Genomic DNA, 23596 nt, shown 5'->3' on the forward strand with positions numbered 1-23596 from the left:
CACTATTAAAACTATTGTCCTCACGAATAAATTGAACACTTATAAATCAAAGAAGTAAGTTTATAGTAGCGAGCGCTTGCATATCATCACTAGTAAACATACACGATACAAACTCATTTAACAGGCCAGTTTAATCACATTAAATATACAGAAAGATAAATAATGATACAGAGGGACATATAAAATTATAGATATTCATAAATATTGTATTCTTATTTTTAATATCCAACCTATGAAACTTTCGTGTTATTGTGTAGACTTCATTTAAAATGCACACACGCCCATCACATCAGAACACCGCCAGATCGTTTTCAGGGTAAAAAGCCACAGTCTAATGACAGTTTCTTAAAGCGCGTTTATCAATAACTCAATCTTGGTTCTTTTAATGCATGAACTATGTAAGTAGGTCGTGATGTTATATTGAAGGCGAGAGAAGCAGGCAGGCAGGTATTTGAGCTCAAAACCACATCTGTGGGCAACACTTCCTGTGTGTGTGTGTGTGGAGGGGGGGCTGACATCGCAGAACAACGCTTAAGAAGAATTAAGAGCAAAAGTAGTTTAAGAGATGAATCGCATCATTGTTGTAGAGTATCATTAGGGCAGATCATTCAGAATGACAGAGATTTGTTTCTGGGCATTTTTCAATCCATCTTTCCATTTCTGAGGCACGTCTGAGCCGATAAACGCCGCTCTGGCCCCCAGCAGAGCTCCTAATGCCGCCCCTCGGTTACAGTTCTCACCTGACGACACAAAACACATCTTTACATACAAGATCATTTAACTGGTACAGCCGAGCATAATAATTCATTTAATCATTCTCATTGTCATCACAAATGTATATGACTTAATTTCTTCAGTTGAACACAAATCATATTCTATTAAAATGACATCATAGTTTTCAGTTTTTTCTAATACAGCCGTTAACATGTTGAATCTTCAAAAAGCACAAACATCCGTCAATAATCTCTTCTGGAGTGAAACCGTACGCTTGTGAAACGAAAACATTTTTATTTTCATCTGATTTAGCAAAATGTAAAGAAACAGACTCGAGCGCTGGATACAAATATGGTGACATGTTGATAACATCAAATCTCATTGGATCTCACAATTCTTGTGATGAAAGACAAATGAGAACTATTGTAGTCACAAGACACGACAGAACCAATGAGATTTGAAGTTATCGATGTGCCACCAAAAGGGAGCTTCCTGTGCTGATCTGTATGTTGCCATGGATACGTGACGTATGGTTCTTTAAATAAGTTGATAATAGGAATGCGTATGGTTTCACATCAGAAGACTCTTTAAATAAATAAACAAGCAGCAGCAGGTTTGACCGGTGCACTATTAGCTCTTATTTCTAATAGTATCACAAATGAGGTTTCGGTGTTAAAATACTAAGTGTGTGCACTAAATAAAGCTTTAGTGATGTCTGTTTGAAATATAGAAGCTGAACATCTGCTGTGCTTCACAGAAAACAGAGCGTAAGATGACTGTGTTATCTGTATGAGCCCATGACACATAACACACACACAGAGTCATTTAGAAAGTCACCTCCACAGTTGGTGTTGGTCAGGATTCCCTCCGTCACATCATCATGAAAACTGTAGGCTATGTAAAAGAGACTGCTCACAGCTCCTGAACACACAGACACAGAATTTTAACTGATGTCAAGGGTAATCACACGTATGCGTCCGCTTGTGTCGAGTTTTCTAACCTTTTATGTAGCAGGCGAGACCGAGAGACTCGACGGCACGCTGATGAACCTTCAGACGCTCCTCTGATGATCTAGAAAAACTGAAGAATAAACAGAGAATATCATTCACTTGTGCAAAAGATGCCATCTGATAAATCAGTGTATAACTCTCAGTCTAACAGTCAAATTATTATTATTATTTAATCAAAATTTGGATTAAAACTACAAAATATTAAACATCAGATACTTTTGTGACAATAAAACACATTTTCGCCGCAGAATAACATTTCTGTAATTGAAAAGAATTATCCTTTTATTCATCAATTATTATATTTATTGTTTAATCTGTACATTTACTTGATCATTGGTTTTGTTATATTGAATTCAATTGAAATCTAATTTACCATTTAAAACATCCTTCTGTAGGTGATTCATTTTCATAACTGCATTACAGTAATGAGAGAAATTGTATTTCCTAATTCCCGTTATGTCAAAATAAGAATAAGAGGGAAATAATTTCTTAGATAATATTCTGATTTGAAATCAACTTTATCTTTCAGCTTGATGTTTTAACCTTAGTCTTGACCTGAATTCAGCCCAATAACTATTTGTTTAGATGAAATGAATGCGGCTGTATTTGAACCTCTCAGCTTTCTGTATGAAGTGTTGACATGTGTGCCATGCGTCCAGCGCGGGTGATTTCAGCGCTGTCTCAGCCTGCTGTTTCAAACACGCTCCGTTCAGTGTGGCGTACAGCGCACGGGCGTACAGAGACACAAACTTCTTCAGCTCTGGATGAGGATGAGTAAGATTCACAAACTCCACCGCAGCCGATACCTCAACACACACATTCGCATGAACACAACATCTGATGAAATAATCACGATCCATTATGATTTATAACACTCACTGCTTCCTCCTCATTGGCTGACAGGAGGACAAATGGAACGGCCATGGGGAGACAGCCAATGACATTTAACTGACCGTCGGGAACTGATGCTTTTAACATGCGCTTGGATCGCCGCTCCGCGAACTCCAGAACCTGATGAGATGATGACATTTTAATCAGACACTATGGGATGTTTCAGCTGACGTTATGATTGACACAAAGAATGGATTTTACATCTCTTGAAGAAGTGGGTCTGAGTTCCTGCCAGTCACAGAAAAAGGATCTATGGAAGGATTCTGCATACGTGTCATCGTGTGATCCAGGACTCGTCATGAACTTCACATAATCTGACAGGACGGCGGCCCGAGCGTCTGCTTCTGCCACGCTTCTGTACTGACCTGAGCTCAGAACCCGCGCCACTCTCAGAGCACAGAGGGCGTTCAGTGTGTTCTCACCAGCCTGAAGACCTACACATGAATCAAATCTCTCTTCATGCCAATGATATTGTCCTTTAGGTCATTGAAATCTGAGCATTTACCTTGATGGTAATGTACGGATCCGCTGGGATTCATCCAGAACTTGAGTTTATCATGCAGAATAACGTTTCCCACCACTGGAGCTCTGGTACGGGTTGGCCCGGCTGTACGCCCACTGCCACCTGTATTCAATGTCATTATCAAACATATGTAGCTGTCACGTTTGAGCGCTCCCAACACAGATGATGATGATGTGAGTGGATAACATTTCAGTTGCTGTCTTCACTCACAGTCAAATCTATGAGTTAGCAAACATCTTTGTCTTGTGTTTGTTAATGCCTGTGTATACACATACAACATGGCTGGGCATGTTTATGTCTAATATATATGACAAAAATATATATTTGAAAGAATTTTGTAATCTGAAGGCTTTATTTTTATCCGACACACACGTTCTATATGTTGGTTCGACATGAAATATATTAAATATATTGTGTCCAGTTGAAAAGTAGTTTTTTGTATACGCAGAAATAACACATTTTTGTGTTGTAATAGCAATATGGTAACAGAGTGAAACTGTGATAGTTTGGTTAATGTTATTATACCGTCAAAATCGCGTACCAGCCCATACATAAACATGGCGTAACATTTCCTATCCATACAAGTGTATAATTGTCGTCCACGTGTTTTCTAGTTGGCTTTGACCGTTCCAATATGGCGGACGACAGCGGCCCATAGTAACCACTGCTGATGAGGAGTTAAGTTATAATCTCCCATACATCTGGACTGTATATGTCATAAGTGTTAATATAATATGAAGAGTTTGACAGATGATGACGTTTAACACCTGTGTTAGAAAGCGTCAGGATGCTGGACGGGTGTCGTTCACGCGGCGCGTGCAGTCCGCGGATCCATCCACCGAAGTCACGTGTGATATCGCGAGTGTTGTAGTACCAGTGAACGGGCATGGACATCGCGTCCGCCGCGCACATTCCCCACAGCGCGTGCACGACAACCTTGCGCGCCGGACACATCTAGAATTTGAAGACATAAATAAAGCAGCATTTCATTATTTTATTATAATTATTTACAAAACCACCGGACTGTAATACAATTAAAACGCAGCACTTTATAAATGATAACTGGCATCATTATGGTGGTTTATTTATTGACACGCAGCAGTAAATGATAACAGGTGGCATTTGGCTGTGAAGCAGAGGAAAACACATTCTTTCTCTATTACAATTGTAAAAACTAGACAACTACAACACGAATTGATATGAATATGAATTGAGTTCTTACTGTGAACGTCGCTGTGTGTAGATCCGCTGTTTACACAACTCAACAATCGCTGTTATAAAACCTCACGTGAGCGCTTTACTACTAACTTACGCAACAGCGTTACGTCACTTCTTCTCCTCATATAGTCACCTGTTAACATACATATGAACGTCATAGAAAACAGACAAATGATCTATGTACTTGTTTATTCGACAGTAAAACAAACCATTCCATGTGATATTACACGCAGACATTTAAAAACATCCACGTATAGCATCACCGATTACACTAGTCTGAGAAATCGATTGTCGATTAGTTTGGACTTATTGCATCGGAGAGTCGAATCGTAGTGATTAAACCCCCTTCACGCGACATTCTGGGTGTCATATTTGCAGTAAAGTGCATTAAAATGTCGGTGTTGTTATAGTGTGAGGTTATAATGAGGACACGTGTTGTGTTGGTTACGGTTTTGAGCGAATCGGTTCGAAGGAATCACAACTCTCCATACGTACAACCGGTTCGCGATTCGGACGTCGCGAGCGCTTTGATTCAGACAACAACGAACTCATTCAACGAGTAAGTTTGATATTTTCTCTTTCTCTTCGCATTTCACCGCCGGAACGATATTTCGCTGCCGTGAATCGACGCGTCTGTGAGTTACGGTTTACGGCGATGTTTTGTCGATGTGCACAATGGACGATGTGTTCATCTCGTGTGTGTTGATCTGTCATTTATAATCGACCACACGTGCTCATCTGAAGCGCTTCACGCGGAGACTGATGACGGAACAGATGGAGTCTGACACCGGTGAGCATCAATGCGTGACATCATGTGTTGAGTCATTATTGATCACATGATTAATGTTGTAGATTTATATTTGTGTTGTGTTTCAGAGAGAGCGAGGATCTTCTGGCAGGAGATGGGTGTTGATGTTGACGTTGTGTTTGACCAGTTGATGGATTTACTGCAACATTTAAGAGAAGCCATCACAACACACACAGCATCAGACAGAGGTACACACACACACACACACACACACACACACACACACACACACACACACACACACACACACACACACACACACACAGAGAGTCTGTCTACAATCTCTGCTGTAATCTGTGTTCAATTGATTGTGGATGTTGTGTCAGAGTATGTGAAGGCGATGAAGATCATTTTGGAGTCTGAAGTGAGCGTCTTGAAGAATGAAGGCATTGAGGAGGTGCTCATTGATGAAGGTTTGTGCTCCTCACACACACACACACACACACGTGTTCTACGTCATCATCATCATCATCATCATAATTGTGTGTACATCACATAAACATGAGTGTTGTGTGTTTCAGATATACTGACGGTGACCGTCTCAGGGTCTCAATGTTCTCCTGATCACCTGAAGAACGGCCGCTTGACTGATGATCTTCTTCAGGACGCCTCGCGGTGTGTCACAATACACGAGCATCACATCAGACATGTACAGTGTCTGTGGTTTGTGGTTTAAACTCGATGTTATGAAAAAAGAAATGTTATGTTAACAGAGAGTAGAAATGTTTCTTTTGTTTTCAGTTTTGTGGCGTTTTTACGAATCAGTTTGTGCTGAACGTATTTCACGTTTGCAGACGTTCAAAGGACACAGAGACGAGCTCGGACTACAGTCAGATGTCATCGGCCAGTAGAAATGAAGCTCTGTGTTCACATGACCTGACAGCGCTGATGTCTCCTCTGAGTGTCTGTTCCGAGGACCCCGATTCCCCTGTCCAGCACGACTACCAACCTCACGACTGCAGCCCGGCGTGTGTCCCGCAGCTGCACGCTCACGCTGATCACTTCCTGGGACACAACCCGTTCCGTGTGCCCATGCTGTGCCACTTTCAGCGCCACTTCATCCAGATCCACCCGGCCACAGAGGAGGAGGAGGAGGAGGAGTCAGAGGTCCTTTACACCGCCCCATGTGGGCGGGGCCTGCAATCCATGGAGGAGGTGCTTGATTTTCTACTGGAGTCTGACAGCCTGGGCCTTCTCCTGCCGGACAATTTCACCTTCAATCCACAGATCGTTCCAGAACGTCAGACGCAGCGGCGCACTCCCTGCCTGCCGTCGATTCTGTTTGATCGCGACCTGAGCCGCGGGATCGAGCCCGTTCCAGTTTCTCTCTGCAATGAGGTGGACGGGCTTCGGCCTAAAGAGTTTCGCTATCGTAAAGAGCGTTGGCCTCACGGCTGCTTCCTCAGCGCTGCTCCCGTCTTCTCTGTTTGCTGCGACTGCACAGACGGCTGCACAGATGTCCAGAAGTGTGCGTGTCTTCAGCTGTCCGTCACAGGAGGTACAGATGAGCAGAGTCATCGTTCATACAAACACATGAGACTCGACACGCCTGTAAACACAGGGTGAGTAGAGCCACGCTTCAGTTTGAAGTTTTAGACATGTGTTGTGACTGGCTAGGTTGTTCGTCACGTGATTTGCTATGTGATCAGGCTGTTCGAGTGCGGTCCGTGGTGCAGCTGTGACCGGGCTCGCTGTCAGAATCGTGTGGTTCAGAGAGGACTGCGCGTGCGTCTGCAGGTCTTTCGCACCCCGGACTGCGGCTGGGCCGTGCGATGTCAGGATGACCTCGACAGGGGAACATTCATCTGCATTTACGCAGGTACACACATGTGAAACATCTAGACCGAAACATCACATCACATACTGTATATCATTGTCGTGCTTTGGCTGTGTGTGTGTGTGTACAGTGATGTGTATGTGTTGAAGTGCAGGTGTGGTGCTGAGACGAGAGCAGAACGTGGAGCCCGTGACTGTGAAGGGCAGAGAATCGCAGGTGTCTGATGATGAGGTGGAGGTGGTGGATGAATGGACTCTTCCTACGGAGAGCAGCGGGACAGAACCTCCAGAGCGCTCGCCTCTGCTCCATGTCCCCGTTATACAGAGACCTGCGGATCAGCACGGACACACACAACACAAGGTCACTCACTGTCTGTCGGCTATGGCTGGTGTGATTTGTTGGTGTGCTCACAGTATTTCTGTGCTTTGTGTGAACAGCAGGTGATCTTGTCTGCAGACTGCCGCGAAACAGGTGAAATCACACGACACACTTTCATACACGCATGCAGGAGTCGTCACGTATGAAACATGTTGATGTGAAAAACTGTTGTTCTGTTTGTAGAGAATGAAGTCGTGGTGAGGAAGAAGATGAGATTAACTGAATCAAAGGGACGCAGGAATGGGGGAGAGGTGACGTCCTATGGAGACGTGTATTATCTCAGCGCTTCCACTGAGGGAAACGTGGCCAGATTTATCAACGTAAACATCTTAATTTGATCACACTCGCACTTACAGTACTGCTGTATAGACACATCACATCATTGACTCATTCACAGTTTTTTGGGTGCAAGGATTTTAATTTGAATCATCTTAAACCTGCAGCACAGCTGTGAGCCCAACCTCTTTGTCCAGAACATCTTTGTCGATACACACGATCCCAAATTCCCACTGGTGGCCTTCTTCACAAACAGGTGAGCGATGTCACTTCCTGTCTGTGTGTATCTGGCACAGGAAGTGATGGGACAGACGTTTCAGTAAGTGCTGTGGTGAATTGAGAGTAGATCGCTGCAGAACTGGGTCAGAATCACACCTGAATAAACCGCACACACACAGAATGAGCACATCATTTAGTTGACATCAGGATTTTCACGTTATTTTATGAATATAACACACTCAAACAAACACCTTGACCTCTATTTCTTTTGCTAGGATGATTAAAGCTGGAACTGAATTGACGTGGAATTATTCGTACACCGAAGGAAGTCGTCAGGACCATGAGGTGTCCTGTCGCTGCGGAAAAGGCACCTGTCAAGAACTCATCATCTGAAACGCATCATTTCAATTTTGTGAATACATTTCATAAGCCTTTTATTACTGGAAGTCTGTGAGAGTTTGCAGATTGTGGTTTTATCACTCACACTTTTAAAAAGTGCACAAGTAGAATAAGATCGACCTGCTCCGACCTGTTAGTGTAGATTTATTACGAAATGTCTTCAAAGATCTTGTGATAAGCTTCTAAACAGTTACACGCAGATCAATAAAGATCTTCTGTTAGATTGAGATTTTGTTTTAAGTGCTGTAGAAATAGATTTGTGCGAGTTTAGTTTTTTTCTTAAGAAACATTTTTGGTTGTACTGTTGCAGTGGATTGTCAGATCAGGTTTTTAAATATTTTAAACTTGGGATCTAGATCACTAGTCTTAAAGAATTAATGAAGCCTTTGTGCCTTTTAAATAGGGCTGTTAAATCGTGCGATAAATTCTTTTTTAAACGTGTTAGAAAAACTCAATTTCGCAACATCTGTTTTTGTGTAATAGCATTACATATAATCACCTGTTAGACAGGTAGGAAGGGCACACTTACTATAATGGGTTCCATGTGTAGAATAAATACGAGGTACATTTTAAAGAATTTAAAAAAATTGTGCGATTTACTTAGCAGTGTTTAATTTAGTTGGGTCTTAAATCAAAACCAACTGCAGTTTGTTATTAAATTGAATGCACAGTAGAAAATAGCACTGCAATATATCGAAATATCACACATGTGCATATTGCAATGGGTTGCGAAAAATTAGCCATTTCATTTGTTTAATGCAACAGTAAAACATGGCAGTTCACTTTCAGATGTAGTTTTCTAAAATACTGTGAAATATGGTTAGACAATTTCTTTACAAATTAAATTTAGCATTTCTCATCAATATCGCACAGCCCTAGTAAAGAAACATGATTCTTGAAAAACTTTTGAAACCAAACGCTTCATATGAAAAGACATCAGTTGCAAAGCAAACACTTTTAGAATGTTGGCCTTCATAAAATGTTGCAGTCAAATAAATATTTCGTTTCTACATCAAGAACTTAATATGAACAAATGCTGTGAGATTAAAAAAACAAAAAGTGCGTCTAATTTCACTTACGTGTGCGATTAATCGCTCGAAAGGGTTGCGATTAATCGCTCGAAAAGGTTGCGATTAAATTTAATCCAATGACAGCACGATTTTTAAGATCAAGTTGTTTGAAAACCAGGCGACGGTTCTCAAATTCCCCAGCAAAGCAGGAAAAAGCACAAGACAGATATTAAAATAAAACTTTATTAGTAAACATTTTAAAAGTGCTTTAAAGCGCTTCAGAAGTCTTGAGACTGGACATCTTTGGCGTTGTTGGGGTCTCGCGGTGCTTTGGTTTTTTTGGGCAGTAATTGCGCTTGTATGTTGGGCAGAACGCCTCCTTCACTGATCGTGACGCCTCCCAGCAGCGTGTTCAACTCCTCATCGTTTCTCACCGCCAGCTGAATGTGACGCGGCGCGATGCGGAGCTTCTTGTTGTCTCTGCTCGCGTTCCCGGCGAGCTCGAGCACCTCGGCGCACAGATACTCGATAACCGCCGTCAGATAAATCGACGCGCCCGAGCCGATGCGCGCCGCGAAGTTTCCCTTCCGCAAGAGACGCGCGATGCGGCCCACTGGAAACTGAAGGCCCGCGCGCGTTGAACGGGACGTTTTGGCCCTTGCTGCAGTGGGAGCGAGTTTCTTTCCACGACCAGACATGATAAACAGACCTATTAAAACAGACTTTATTTAAAGACATCGACAAAACCATGATATATAGTGACAATGACCGACTAATCTCAGACCATGTGTATTGTCACGAAGGTTTTACTACAAGCACCAATAGTTGCTGTAATGAACTATTGTGACATTTCAAGAGAAACTGCAATAAAACACAACACTAACAAATTCAGTGCACTCTGAATTAAAGTTCTTTATATAAAGTCTTACGCATTAGGTCTAAAAGTGAACAAACATTAATAATAGAAACACACCTCACCTTACAGCTCAACAACACCAATAAAACAAAACAAGGAAACTGTTTTGAGTTCTAATCCCGGCTGTGCTGCTTTTATACTCGCTCCTCATTAACCATCACCTGCATACTGGTGTCATGTGACCAATTAACTATTCAATTAACCAATCACATTATTAATGCGTCATAAGCAGTGACTATCACTATTCTTATTCACTTTCTTTTCAAGACCATAGATGACAGATCAGTTGGGTCTCAAAACACTTCGGTTTTAGTTAGAATCACATTACCGACCATTATGTTTAAGACTGAATTATTGATATTAATAACAATAAATTAATGTATTTTCTGCAAACTTTCTAAGCTTGTTGTCATAATAACATTTGTAATATCGCACTTAATTAAATGTTTACTGAATATAATGTCTATACTACACACACCAAAGTAAAACGTTTCTTATGACAAGTTTTATTGCTGCGCTTTTGACGCCTTGCGTGAGCACGTGTAGTGCGGTCACATGACCGCCGCCGTGCTCACGTGATCGAGAGTCGATCACAACACACGACGATCTTCTGGATCATTTGTGTTTAGTCCGTTTGCGTGCGACCGTATTCCGTCATGACGCTGATGTTGATCGGGTTGAGTTTAGCGTTGACGCGCGTCGCGTCGTCTGTGCCGCCTCATGAGGAGGTCGCTCGGATGGCTCGGTTCGTGGTCAATAAGTGTGACTGGGCTTCAATGGCGACCATCTCGACTCACGAGCCGGTGAAAGGACAGCCGTTCTCCAACGTCTTCTCCATCAGCGACGGGCCCGCGGGCAACGGAACCGGAACCCCGTACATGTACCTCACACACATGGAGATCTCCGTGCAGGACCTGCAGGTAACGTCACCGGCGCGTGTCATCTCGGTCTGACCGGCGGTTGACATCAAAGTATCGCGATAGAGATTCGAGTGCTCGTCAAGATGCAAACCGATGTTTATAACTTTATTTATAAAAGTGCCTTAAATAACCTCATTTATTAAAGGTCTGGTGAAACCGGGCCATAATGCTTCCCGGATAGATACTTCACAATATTTACTATCACAATTCTAGGCTTGGGCCGGTATGATATTTTGGCGATATAATAAGCGTAATCGAAATACAACGGTATTTCGGTGTTGCGGTATTGCTGTTACATCACTCAAATGTGTTATTTAGAAATGTCTGCGTATACAATAAACGACTTTTCAACTGGACACAATATATTTCATTTTGAACCAACATATAGAACACGTGTGTCATGTAAAAATAAAGCCTTCAAAATACAATATTCTTTCAAAACATATTTGGCTCATATATATTAGACATGTTTTATTTTCATGTAAACACAGCTCATAACTTAGAAACGGTATCACGGAGATTGTTTGTGCTTTTAAAGCCTTACTCTTTAAACCTCGGTATACCTTGATACCGGCATCCGGCCCACGCCTGCTCATAGCAAACCTACAGACACTTACCATGCTTTTACTATAGTGTCCCTTACTGTGGTGACTTTTGCCTGTGATGTATTTATATAGCTTATTGTATGTTTACTTCTTAGTGTTAACCATCCATTATAGAAAGCGTGCAGTAAACACACCGTTGCTATCATCACACTTTTAATGCATCATTTTGGCCGATCGATTACCATCTAATGTTTTACTACAAATACAGAGGTTTTCTGTAAACACATCAGAAGTGACTCAGTGTTCTCAGTTTCTTATCAGCTTGAACATTCTGCAGGTCCAGAGCGGGCATGACGGAGATAGACTTAAACACACCCTACACACCACATTTACATTATCAGATAATAAGAAGCAACAGAACTGAATGATTGTGTGACATAATAAAGCAGTTTGTATTAGGTGTATAGTATCATGAATGAATGTGTTGTGTTTGACAGGTGAATCCACAAGCGTCTCTGTCTGTGTCTTTAGCTCAGAGCAGTTACTGTAAGAAACACGGCTTTGATCCACAGAGTCCACTGTGTGCTCACATCATTCTGTCTGGATCTGTCATTCAGGTAAATATCACGCACACACGTCTGGTTTATCATCTCCGTGGGGACAGTCCATAGGCGTAATGACTTATATACTGTACAAACTTGATATTTTATCCCCTAAACCATAAGATCATAGAAAACTGTTTAGCATTTTTAGAGAATAATGTTCTGTATGATTTATAAGCTTTTTCGCCCAATTGGACCTAAATTGTGGTCCCCACAGTAACACAAGTCCCAATGAGTTTGTGTGCATTCACGTTTAAGTCCCCACCGGTATATGAAAACAAGGCCACACACACAGAGATGAGGTTAAGATCGGACTCAATAATCATAACAACACGTGTTTCACGACCTCCTCATGACCTCACATTGATCGGACAGCCCGTGTTTCTGATCACCGTTCATTGATTGGCACTGGTGATGTCATCACCTGTTTGATGACATACAGATGTGAAAGAGAATAATAATTGATTAAATTATAAAGATGAAATAAAATTCAGATTCACTGATTATGATTTTGTGATTGTAGAGTATGATGTAGGCTGTGGTTTTGTATGCAATTTTTTAAAGCAATGCAACGCTGTAAAAAGCTGAACGTGAATTAAGTGATGTTTTGTTCTGGTGCAGGTGAACGGATCGGAGGCATCTACGGCTAAAGAATCTCTCTTCAGCAGACATCCAGAGATGATCGACTGGCCTACGGATCATAACTGGTTCTTTGCTAAGATGAACATCAGTCAGGTGTGGGTACTGGATTATTTTGGTGGAGTGAAAACAGTGACAATGGAGGAATACTACAAGGCCTCACAGCACTGTGAGTCACAACATAAAGCATCTTTATACACACGCTACACTTGATGAAGCTCATATCACTAGTCAATATTTAACATGTATGTCAGTGGTTTTTTTACCCACAGCCCGCACATTGTTAATGCATTAAATCTAGTTGAAATACTCATAATTCTTCCATGTCCTTATGTTTGTATTACATATGTAATAATGCTACAACTAAAAGTGAATTGATATTATGAAGTTTTCTGTCTCTTTATGAAAGATTACCAAGAGCGTGAAAGACCACAGTGTAGCCAAAGAAACTTTAATGTAAGAGATCTCAATATCTGCTCAATGTAACCACACTCTCTATCTGTGTTTGTGTTTGTGCAGGAAATGACTCGCAGAATCTTGTTGAACGAGAGGAAGCTCTGGCCAGAATCACAGATGTCCTGAAGAATCCATACAGAGACTTTATATGATGAATGTATCAGAGATTGTGTTGCTGTGTTTTGCGTTTGAAATCTTTTTGAAATAATGTTTTTTTGAGGGGGACAGAAAAGCTTGGGGTCGGCTGAGACAGGAATCTAACTTACTGACGCTATATGTCGGCACACCAACCACGAGCCTATAGGCACCGATTTGCTTTTGAAATCTTTATAGTTTGTAGCTGAACCCTGTGCAGTTTGTGTTTGTGAAAATCTAATATGAGTGTTAGGTAACGGATGACATTCAGATGTTTTTAGAAAGCATTTTAGAGACGGCTTGAGACTGAATTTTTTGCAGTTTGCGTGTGTGATTGGGTTCTAATGCGTTTCATTGACTTTTGTTGATCCGCGTCAAGCGTAGAAACGATGTAATGCAGGGTTCACACCAAACGCGTTCCACGCTCTTTATTATTTGTGGGAAAAGTTCCTTATTTCGTGGGAGTGACGCAATCTGACAAATATTTTCAACCTTCACGGAAGACGAGACGCGCGTTCTGACCTCTTTCTATTGACTTTGAATGTAATTTACTCGTGCAAATCACTTCATTTGTTCTTGGTGTGAACCCAACATAACATAGGTGAAATATGGAAATATTAATCCATCTAGAAAAATGCCCGATCATATATTAAAACAAACAAACGTGTGTTTATAATGTTGAATATATGTGTAATGAATTATAGAAAAGTTATCATTCTGATATATTTTTGTAAAAATTGCTGAAGAGTTTTTGATGCAGTCTGGACGTGAAATAAATAATTGATCAGATTTGTTGTTGTTGTTTGATTGTATATGCATCTCAGTTAACTGATTTTGTAGTTTTCTGAGGTGATGTTTCAGCTCAGTTCACTGTGGCGTCTCAGAAAGTAAAGTAGGCCGCGAGTGGAAGCCTCCCAGCGTGTGTGTGTGTGTTTGTAGGTGGGACGTGTGTATAAACAGGTGGAGCTCAGAGGAGCCTCTTCCTGTCAGAAAACACAACTCCAGCATCAGACATCACACGGTGACACATGTGATCTGTGACCTTATGCCACGACATCCGTGAACATCAGCAGCTCTGAAACCATCATCATCATGATAAGAAAGAGAACATTGACGGTCCTGCTGTCCATCACACCTCTCTCAGGTAACATGTTAAAGCGTGATGAATGTTGATGTGTCTGCGGTGGAATGATGTTGTTTGTAAAGATGTTCAGCTCATAATAAAGGCGGCGTGAGCAGCCGCTGCAGGGTTGGGAAACTGAGGGAAGACGGCCATCTTTGAAACTCTACTGACGTTGAAAAACTTCAACTTTACTGATGTCAAAACACTACAAAGATTCTCTTCACAGAATCTGCATGTAAACAAGCGAGAGAATAATTGATATTGAAACATCGGGTCGATTCTTCAGAGTTGGAGAGAGAAAGAAACCTTTCGTGTGTGTGATATCATTTTTCTCTGCGTGTTTGAGGTGTTTCTCTCTGAAGCTGAACATCTTCATCACTTTTTTATACGTATCGGACAAACTCTTCAAACTTTTTTTATTGATAAATAAAACCAAACTGCAATTCCGAATTAAAAACTAAAGGTTGTTACATTTAAAACAAAAGTCTCAGGCTGTCTCAATCTTAAATGAATACATTACATTTGAAGATAATTATGTACAATTATTTTACTCGTGTATATTTCATTTATCATAACTTTATACTATACAAATAGAAGTGAACCTTGTAGTTTCGCTTAATATTTAAAGATAATTCACGATTGTCTTTCATTGGCTCATAAAATATGAAGGAATTATCTGCTCAATAATGACACAGCGAACTGTATTTCTGTCATAAAGAGCATTGAGTTGTGTGTGAATGTGTTAAGGTTGCGTAAGCTGCTCTTGTCAAAGACAAACATCAACAATTTATCAACAAGGTCATTGACTTTAAATTGTGATCACATCATGTACATTTGAATGTTTTTGTATTTAAGCACAATGTGATCATCACAGTTATTTGTAAATAATGTGTTAAACATTCACATCACACACACGCGAGCGAGCGATGAGAAATCATATTATTTTCACTACTGCAGCTCCGTCAGTCTGAGCGGAAACACTCGTGAAGCTTTCTGATGTTCATGGAGGAAGTTTGTGTCACTTCACCGTTATTAACCTTCATCAGCACACACTGTGTGTGTGTGTGTGTGTTTCCAGCCACACTCATGAGCGTCTGATAGTGTCTTTTAACAGTCAAAGCAGCTGTTTGTCAAAACGTTGTGTGAATGTTTTCCATGAGCTCAGATAGCACACACACTTCTGCAAACTGTTCAGATAGATCATTTATTCTGGACATAATGAACATTTAAAACATCGTCCTGTTTACATTTTGCTTTTATCCAAAGCGACTTACGGATGAGGTAAAAAATGGAAGCGATGGAACAACATAATGACAATATAATTTAATATGGATATCTGTGGATTATTCATTTCAAGAATTCATTTGTTAGATTGCAGGAAAATGTGATGTAAAGAAGAAATGTCGAATGTAAAAAAGGCAAAAAAGATGTACGTGTTTGACCTGTATAAAACTTCAACCATAAATGTATGACTTTACAGATAAATTCTGAAATATCTCTCAAACTCTTTTCAGCGTTTTATTCTTTAAAGGAGTAGTTTGCTTCAAAATCCGCCCCATGCACTTTCCGTAGTCATTTTTATTCCTGGTAAATGGGGCAAATTTTGAGGTGAACTACTCCTTTAACCATCTTATCCGTCTCTTGAAATGTGATATTTAATTGAATGTAAATGTATTTGTACAGCGCGTCTCACAGTTGTGCATGGTCGCAAAGCAGCTTTACAGAAAATACCAGATAGAGAAGATGTGTAAGCGGTGTAGGGTATGAGCCGTATGAAAACAGAATAAAGGAACAGAATGTGCTGTACAGATGCTGAAAAACTAAAAATACACCAGAGATGATGCACACATGAAAAACATGGGGTTTGTTTTTCATGCTGATGTTGTGGAAAATCATTCGACTTTAGTAGGCGACAAACTCGATTTACTGTCACACACGATACTTCTGTGAATCAATGACATCAAACTAAATGGAAAATTCACTTTATGTAAAAACATTTCAAAGTACATCACTGTGTCATATTCAATACGCTACACCTTCAGTCATTTATTCAGGTTATTTCAGCTTGTGAATCCATCAGAAAGCATCGAACAAATCGAGTCCTTTAGATTATTACACATCAAATGGATTTATAGATGACCGGCGTTCGATCAAACACTTTATTTCTTTTCATATATTCACACAGATTTGTGATGTTTCAGCTTTTTTGTTTCTGTTCATACACCGTAAATGTTTTGCTGTAGTTATGCAGCTAGTCGCCAGTAATTAACTGTAGATTTATATTTATCTAGTTTATTGCAACAGTTTGTTCAAAGATAAATTAATATTAAACATTAGCAAGACTTTATATTTACAGAAAGAAAACAATAAAATATCAGCCACGTGCAAAGTATTCTGGAAACCAGAAATCCACATAAACCTCTTTCTGTTTTCTTCTCATTTCGGTTCCCAGAATGCTTTGCATGAGGCTGATATTTTATAGTTTGTTTCTGTAATGATAAAGACTTGTTCATGTTTAATGATCATTTATCTTTGAACAAACCGTTGACAGTAAATTACATAAATGTAAATCTACAGTAAATTACTGGCAAACTGCTGCCAATTATACTGTAATTTCTAGAGAAAGTTTTTACAATGTAATAGTTTATTGTCAGAAATTGTTCGCCAGTTATTACACGAATATTCAACACAAAGATGATGTTTGCCATCATCTTTCTAAAAACATTGAACACACAAGTCATGATACAAAACCTTATAAAGTCAAACATCTCATGCTTCGTATTGAATGACACGATTTAACCATTATAAATTCAATAGTCATAATAAACTGCTTCATTGACATATTTCATCTACAGCAGTTTGCGGATGCTTGTGATTCATTTACAGCATCAACTCCAAACTCACAAATTATTGACATGATTAAAGCATCAACACGAACAGCAGTAATATACAAAGATTATAAAGGGAAAGAAGTGTGATCTAAATATCAAAAGAAATGAAAAAGGACACGATAAATTCATAATCAATTCAGTGTATCCACCCCGTCGTGTCGCTTCTGTTTAGTGATATTCAATAATTTGGTTCAGTATTGTTCTTGTGTTGGATTCTGTTATTTTCAAGTTTGTGTTTATACACGTATATATTACAAACATAAATATTCTTCTCGTGAGTTGAAGCCGGTTAATGTAAAATTTTAGCCGTCTGCTGATCTTCTGTCCGTCTGGTAACATGTTTACTGTTGTGCGATGAAAACAGAACATTTTCATATAAACTCCTGATCAAATCCGATCTTTCACAGATCCATATATAACCGATAACTGTCCGTCTTGTGTCTAAACACATCTTGTTGTTCATTCTCTCCTTTGCTCACTCCACCTTTAACCCTCCTAGTAGCTTGGTCATGAAAACTAACGGTAGGGTTGACAAAATGTTAATATGCGCCCCTACTCGTAAAACTCGCTTTGGATAAAGTGAATAAATGTTTTATTTCATGTAAATCTATTTTGATGTTTATTTGCCACTGAAGCATCAACACACATGTATCACACAAACACTGCTCTTCTCATTTGTTAGTGTTTGTTGGATGTGTGTGAATGAAACCTTTTAGACGCACTACACAACACTGAGAAGATTACACAATGAAGTGTGTTAGCAATAGTATGACATTGCTGTGTGTGTGTGTGTGTGTGTTGAGACCTGTTGAACTGTGTTTCACTTGTTCTCTCTCTCTCTTTCTCTCTCTTACACACACACACGCACACCAACACACACGCACACACACACACACCATGTAGGTTCAGTGTACTTTGATGTCTCTGCAGATGAAACCGCCTCGAACAGAAAACGGCTCGAGTCTCACAACCACAAAACACTTCACCTGATTCTATAGCACGTGTGTGTGTGTGTGTGTGTGTGTGTGTGAGTGTGTGAGTGTGTGTGTGTGTGTGTGTGTGATGTGGCCTTGTATTTATATCCCAGCGGGGACCTAAACCTGAATGCACACCAACTCATGGGGACTCATGTCACTGTGGGGACTCAAAAAGGCGCATAAATTGTAAAGAACGATATTTTTGGAAACTCAAAAAATGCAAAAAGCTTTCTATGATCTTTGGGTTTAGGGATAAAATATACAGTTTGTACGGTATAAAAGACATTACGCCTATAGACTGTTCCAACGGAGATGATAAACCAGATGTATGTGTGTGCGAGCGAGTGTGTTAATGTGTGTGTGTATGAGTGTTCATATGTCTATAAGTTTGTAACAGGTTTCTTGTTTTGTTGAATGTGAATGATTTGTGGAGGTATCGGAAGAGGTTTTCGTGTCATTGAAGCGGTCAGGATAGAGAAGTATTATAGGAAGGATTTTTTTTAAGTGTGTAACCGGTTTCCCCAATGTCCCCATAAGAAGAGTAAGACATGACATCATCTACATTGTGTGTTCAGTACAGTATCTGTCAATCAAATGATTGTAAAAAAAATATATATTATGTTTATTTGAAAATGTACAACTGCAGAAAGATTTGTGTGATGGTTTGGTTAAGGGGTAGAGGACAGAAAATACAGTTTGAACCCGTGTGTGTGATATCTGCTTTATTGAAGTGAATATATTTGTGAAGATTTGAGTGTAAGAAAGATTTGACGTGAATGTTCTTGTGTGTTGCTTCTCAGAGGCGTCGACGTTCTTATATGACCCCAGATACTGTTATATTCTCGATGGTTTTCTGCTCATCTACGGCATCATCATCACCGCTTTCTTTGTGCGCGAGCGGGTGAGTTGTCCATTCATTTACATCTGCAGATACTTTTATTCAAAAGTAAACAATATTTTTATGCATTTTCACAATACACACAGGTGTGTTCACTGGAACTCAAAGTCTCGATGTCACCGCCGACATGTACTGTAATGATAATAATGATGAGAACAGACTCTACCTCAATATCTCTGGAAAAACATATCTTATAAAGACATCGTCACATCACACTAAGTGATCACGCTTTATAATTTATATTCACTTTATATTATTTGTACATAAATGTCTTTGCAATTCATGAACAATTCATTTATTATAACTCACTATGATGATTCTTTTCTCAAATGATTCTGCAGTAAAGATCTCATATAAAAAACTGCTCCGATTTAACAACAAAATGTTCATTGAATCGAAAAATACATGAAATGAATGAAACGTTGCTGGTGTTTGTTTTTTCCTCCAGTTCACGAAAAAGACAAATAAACCAGAGGAATCGCCGTACCAGGTAACACATTCACACACAACCTGATGATCCATAAACTCATAAGACAGAATGAAAAATAAACAAATGTTTTTATAGACCATCAATAAGAGCGGCCGAGATGTGTATGATGTCAGAAACCAAAGACACGCTGAAGAAGCTCGTGGGGTAGGTCACATATATGAAACACACATTCACATCATGTCATGTGTGATATTAATGTTCCGTTAGTTTAAAAGCGACATAATCCCATTCATTTTATGTGTGTTTGGTGTTTCTGATTATTTGTCGTCTCTGATGTTTTACAGGGTCGCAAGAGAGAAGACGCATACATGGTAAGGAAACTTCAACCGTATAAAAGATTTGAATAACGCATAATAATCCCTTTATGTAATAATGACTCGTCATACTGTTATTATAACAAATGTTTTATTATTCTAATATATGATGAGTGTTAACTGTTGATTTGACTTGAAGCCTCTGCAGAAGAAAACAGACGACACGTATCGTGAGATTGAAGTCAAACCTGATGTAAGTCACACAAATGCATTATTATAAACATTGATGTGGTGCTCTTTATCTTTATAAGCATGTTTCTTTATTTTCTTTCTCTTCAGCGACACCGGCGGAGTGATCAGGTTTATCAGGTCGGTGACATTATCACTGTAAAAAGATTTTGTAGAAATTACAGTATTATTGGCAGCAGTTTGCCAGTAATTTACTGTCAACGGTTTGTTCAAAGATAGATGATCATTAAACATGAACAAGTCTTTATCATTACAGAAACAAACTATAAAATATCAGCCTCATGCAAAGCATTCTGGGAACCAAAATGAGAAAAGAAATGAAAAAGGTTTATGTGGATTTCTGGTTCACAGGATGCTTTGCATGTGGCTGAGTTTTGTTTCTGTAAGGATGAAGACTCGTTCATGTTTAATGTTCATTTATATTTGAACAAACTGTTGAGAATAAATGTAAATCTACAGTAAGTTACTGGCAAATTGCTGCATAACTACAGCAAAAACGTTAACAGTTTACACACGATAATATGAACATTGAGAAATATAAATCCGTACGAGATTCATCCAGTGGGATTTTTTTGTCTCTTTGTCTGTTATATGAGTTTTGACTGCTGCTTTAAATGCTGATAGAAATACATTAACAATTCATTTCTTCATCCAAATAGCAAATAGCATTGATTTGAACAATGTTTAATACATGTTCAATAGGTTATTCTCATCAACATTAAATGAATTCTATCTGCTGTCTGGTAAACGATCACAGTATTTCAATTTCTTAAAAGAATACCCGATTATCCAAAAAGTTATCATACTTTCTTAATCGAGAATTAGAGACGAGAGCCCGGGTTAACTAAAGCTCTCTTCGTCCGGATATGAGTAAGTCTGTACGTGAGTTAATTCCTCAGATTAACCACGAGACAGATACAGAGATGAAGAGAAAGAACAGAAGGCCCATGTGACCTGATGATAGAATACAATAAGCAGAGGTTATGAAATAATCGCATTACACGTCTCGTTGGAACGCTTGATTCTGATTGGCCAGTCGCAACATTTGCAGGTCTGTTATTCCCAGATAACAACCTCTCAAAACTAATAACACACGGTAAACCAGATGCAACAAATTGATATATTCATTTTTGACAAATTAAATGTAGATATAATTTGTATGACATTATATTTACAGATGATTAACAAATTGCCTGTTCCTAACATCAGAACGTCGTTTCTTACCTTAAAGCCGAAAAAAAACGACTTTTCTTCGCCGAAGTTCTGCATTCAGTAAAAATTAGCTTATAAAATATTTCAAATTCACATGTCCAGTTGTTTTCTCATGTGGCAAGTAGCGGGATAATGTACAAGCATTATCACAAAGTAAGCCCCTTCAGTGTGATACAAGACCCTCCGCTTCGGGTCCTGATAAAAGTGTTGGGGCTTATTTCTGAGATTACAACCGGCGGCCTGTACATTATCCCTTACTTAATTGTGTTGCGACGCTCAGACCAACTTCACATGAATAGAAACACATTCAGGAGGTGTTATTATACCAACACAGACTGCATTCATGTCTTGTGACGTTATTAAGAATCTTGAGAAACACCCGTATCTACTTGTGAAGCATCCAACATAAGATTAAACAACATTAAGAATCTACGTTAGATTAAAATAACAAGTTGAATATATGAATATGAATACATAATTTATGAACTGAATATATACAATTAGTAAAGAATAATGAAATTACAATAAGGATCAAAAATAGGCAATTTAAAACGTCTATACATTTCGGAATATGAAAATACACATGGTTTAATATGTTTAGATCCTTTGATCTATTACTGGCCTGTCCGAACTGAAATAAAGAGATTGTGTGCGTATCAGTTTGTCTCTGATGTGTGATCATTAAACAACACAATAATAATAGACCATCTCTCTCTCTCTCTCTCTCAGGGTCTGAGCTCAGGGACGAGGGACACGTATGATGCTCTGCACATGCAGTCTCTTGCTTCAGCCCGTTAAACTCTGTTTTTCTACAATTCCTCTGTACAATCCATACAGTCCATTGTGTCTCTCACATCTTCAGCTGTAAATGTTGTTATGTTTTCTAATAACTGATATTAATTGTGTAACTTTCATCAGTCCTTGCTCTACATTGATGTATTCTTCGCAGCAAGCACACGCAAAAATATCAAAGTATATTTATATACCAAATAAATTGTAACTAGGTTTTAGAAGAATTAAAAATGATAACTTTCATTACTGTAATGCACCTGAATCTGTTATTAATTCTCCAATACAACGAACACGTCATAATATTAACATTCATGAACTACATGACAAAAAAATCCTCTTGATGAGTGTTTGAGTCCGTATTCACACTCACAGGAATGAGCGATGAGAATGATTTCATGTCAACACACACGCGGTTTCATTATTAGATTAATATATTATTTCAATTCATTATAGCCCAACAACAGTCAAGCCAAACATGAGTTTATTTATGAGAATTTCAGGCTCAAAGAATCTTTAAGATTTCAACACTGTGTTTATCTTTATGAAACATTATCGGCCCAAACACACAGTCGTGCACGGTTGCTCATTTATTCCACAGCTGTCGTGCAAAATGTTTCCTAACATCATTTTTCTGTGGTTTCTGTAGCATAATTCTGCTTCAGTCTCTCAAACTAAGTACTTATAAAATCTGTGTTTGTTAAATTGATTGTGTGAGTTCTAATTTTATAAAAATAAAATAGTTGTTCTCGTGTCATTCATTTTGTTCACCAGTTTATATACTTTTACAAAAAAGATGAAAGAAATACTTGAGCAGACACATATAATCTGAGAAAACAAGCATTTAATGAAACGGTTTTATAACACAACAAACTAATGTAATAATTAAATACATCAGACAAACATGAATCTGTGTAAGGTCGAGTCAACAAATGCTTTTAAAATGGAATAAGTAAGATAACGTTAGTGAACATACAGTACAGCCCTTCTGTTAGTTTCTATACAAAACAACAACATTCTGTATTATTTCACATAATAAACGCAAATATTTGTGGTTTCATATTCCACCACATGCACGATCACGAAGTTGAACAATCATGACTGAAAAAAGGAAAAATATTAAAGGCAGGTGTGAAGAACCTTTGGTTTGTGTCCGTAAGTATAGATTTTTGCTAAATAAAATTGTTCTTTTATATATTTACATAAAGTCCCGGTCTTAGCCATCAAACCGTATGGGTTTGTGCGAAACAAGCATCCGTCTCAGGGGTGCTGACGTC

The 23596-nt window shown here is 39.0% G+C and overlaps 5 protein-coding genes across 8 annotated transcripts; 3 read left to right on the forward strand and 2 right to left on the reverse strand.

The window, feature by feature from the left end:
* Nucleotides 1-113: 113 nt before the first annotated feature.
* LOC306897866 (uncharacterized protein) lies at nt 114-4735 on the reverse strand. Of its 2 annotated transcripts, none has more exons than XM_079462955.1 (9): nt 4361-4735; nt 3906-4092; nt 3121-3240; nt 2817-3049; nt 2604-2735; nt 2337-2530; nt 1715-1794; nt 1552-1635; nt 114-740 (listed from the first exon to the last, which is right to left on the reverse strand). In XM_079462955.1, exons 2-9 carry the CDS (start codon nt 4090-4092, stop codon nt 595-597), a joined length of 1176 nt encoding a protein of 391 aa, XP_079319081.1. In that variant the 5' UTR covers nt 4361-4735; the 3' UTR covers nt 114-594. The 2 variants fall into 2 exon arrangements, with proteins under 2 accessions (XP_079319081.1, XP_079319082.1); XM_079462956.1 differs by having other exon boundaries at nt 3121-3634; nt 3706-4092; nt 4361-4502.
* setdb2 (SET domain bifurcated histone lysine methyltransferase 2) lies at nt 4606-9074 on the forward strand. 3 transcript variants are annotated; one of them, XM_079462952.1, is made up of 12 exons: nt 4624-4915; nt 5101-5146; nt 5233-5352; nt 5491-5577; nt 5686-5779; nt 5959-6726; nt 6814-6983; nt 7096-7301; nt 7379-7412; nt 7503-7639; nt 7763-7851; nt 8090-9073. In XM_079462952.1, exons 2-12 carry the CDS (start codon nt 5119-5121, stop codon nt 8205-8207), a joined length of 1851 nt encoding a protein of 616 aa, XP_079319078.1. In that variant the 5' UTR covers nt 4624-4915; nt 5101-5118; the 3' UTR covers nt 8208-9073. The 3 variants fall into 3 exon arrangements, with proteins under 3 accessions (XP_079319079.1, XP_079319078.1, XP_079319080.1); XM_079462953.1 differs by having other exon boundaries at nt 4606-5146; nt 7382-7412; nt 8090-9074; XM_079462954.1 differs by having other exon boundaries at nt 4863-5146; nt 8101-8208.
* A 427-nt stretch (nt 9075-9501) lies between these two features.
* h2af1al (H2A histone family member 1a like) lies at nt 9502-9959 on the reverse strand (the record flags this gene model as incomplete). The annotated part of the gene is made up of 1 exon (XM_079462959.1): nt 9502-9959. Exon 1 carries the CDS (start codon nt 9919-9921, stop codon nt 9502-9504), a length of 420 nt encoding a protein of 139 aa, XP_079319085.1. The 5' UTR covers nt 9922-9959.
* creg1 (cellular repressor of E1A-stimulated genes 1) lies at nt 9959-14225 on the forward strand. The gene is made up of 4 exons (XM_079462958.1): nt 9959-11059; nt 12102-12221; nt 12828-13014; nt 13365-14225. Coding segments are annotated over exons 1-4 (573 nt in total). The 5' UTR covers nt 9959-10795; the 3' UTR covers nt 13367-14225.
* Nucleotides 14226-14417: 192 nt separating this feature from the next.
* On the forward strand, nt 14418-23075 carry cd247 (CD247 molecule). Its single transcript, XM_079462960.1, has 8 exons — nt 14418-14580; nt 19228-19328; nt 19774-19815; nt 19891-19959; nt 20100-20126; nt 20269-20322; nt 20409-20438; nt 22260-23075. The coding sequence occupies exons 1-8, from the start codon at nt 14529-14531 to the stop codon at nt 22326-22328; spliced, it is 444 nt and encodes a 147-aa protein (XP_079319086.1). The 5' UTR covers nt 14418-14528; the 3' UTR covers nt 22329-23075.
* Nucleotides 23076-23596: the final 521 nt, after the last annotated feature.

The sequence above is a fragment of the Barbatula barbatula genome (genome assembly GCF_947034865.1).
Source record: "Barbatula barbatula genome assembly, chromosome: 8".
NCBI classification, from domain to species: Eukaryota; Metazoa; Chordata; class Actinopteri; order Cypriniformes; family Nemacheilidae; genus Barbatula; species Barbatula barbatula.

Bases quoted from the DNA above. Each gene is read 5' to 3' on its own strand.
- LOC306897866 (XM_079462955.1), bottom strand. From the start codon at position 4,092: ATGTGTCCGGCGCGCAAGGTTGTCGTGCACGCGCTGTGGGGAATGTGC. The intron at 2,736-2,816 runs GTAAAATCCATT...TCATCTCATCAG, and splicing joins GACCCACTTCTTCAAGAGAT to GTTCTGGAGTTCGCGGAGCG. The intron at 1,795-2,336 runs GTTCAAATACAG...TTTATTCTTCAG, and splicing joins TTCATACAGAAAGCTGAGAG to TTTTTCTAGATCATCAGAGG.
- setdb2 (XM_079462952.1), top strand. From the start codon at position 5,119: ATGACGGAACAGATGGAGTCTGACACCG. The intron at 6,727-6,813 runs GTGAGTAGAGCC...CTATGTGATCAG, and splicing joins GACACGCCTGTAAACACAGG to GCTGTTCGAGTGCGGTCCGT. The intron at 7,302-7,378 runs GTCACTCACTGT...TTGTGTGAACAG, and splicing joins ACGGACACACACAACACAAG to CAGGTGATCTTGTCTGCAGA.
- creg1 (XM_079462958.1), top strand. From the start codon at position 10,796: ATGACGCTGATGTTGATCGGGTTGAGTTTAGCGTTGACGCGCGTCGCG. The intron at 11,060-12,101 runs GTAACGTCACCG...TGTGTTTGACAG, and splicing joins TCTCCGTGCAGGACCTGCAG to GTGAATCCACAAGCGTCTCT. The intron at 12,222-12,827 runs GTAAATATCACG...GTTCTGGTGCAG, and splicing joins TGTCTGGATCTGTCATTCAG to GTGAACGGATCGGAGGCATC.
- cd247 (XM_079462960.1), top strand. From the start codon at position 14,529: ATGATAAGAAAGAGAACATTGACGGTCCTGCTGTCCATCACACCTCTC. The intron at 14,581-19,227 runs GTAACATGTTAA...GTTGCTTCTCAG, and splicing joins GTCCATCACACCTCTCTCAG to AGGCGTCGACGTTCTTATAT. The intron at 19,329-19,773 runs GTGAGTTGTCCA...TTTTTCCTCCAG, and splicing joins CTTTCTTTGTGCGCGAGCGG to TTCACGAAAAAGACAAATAA.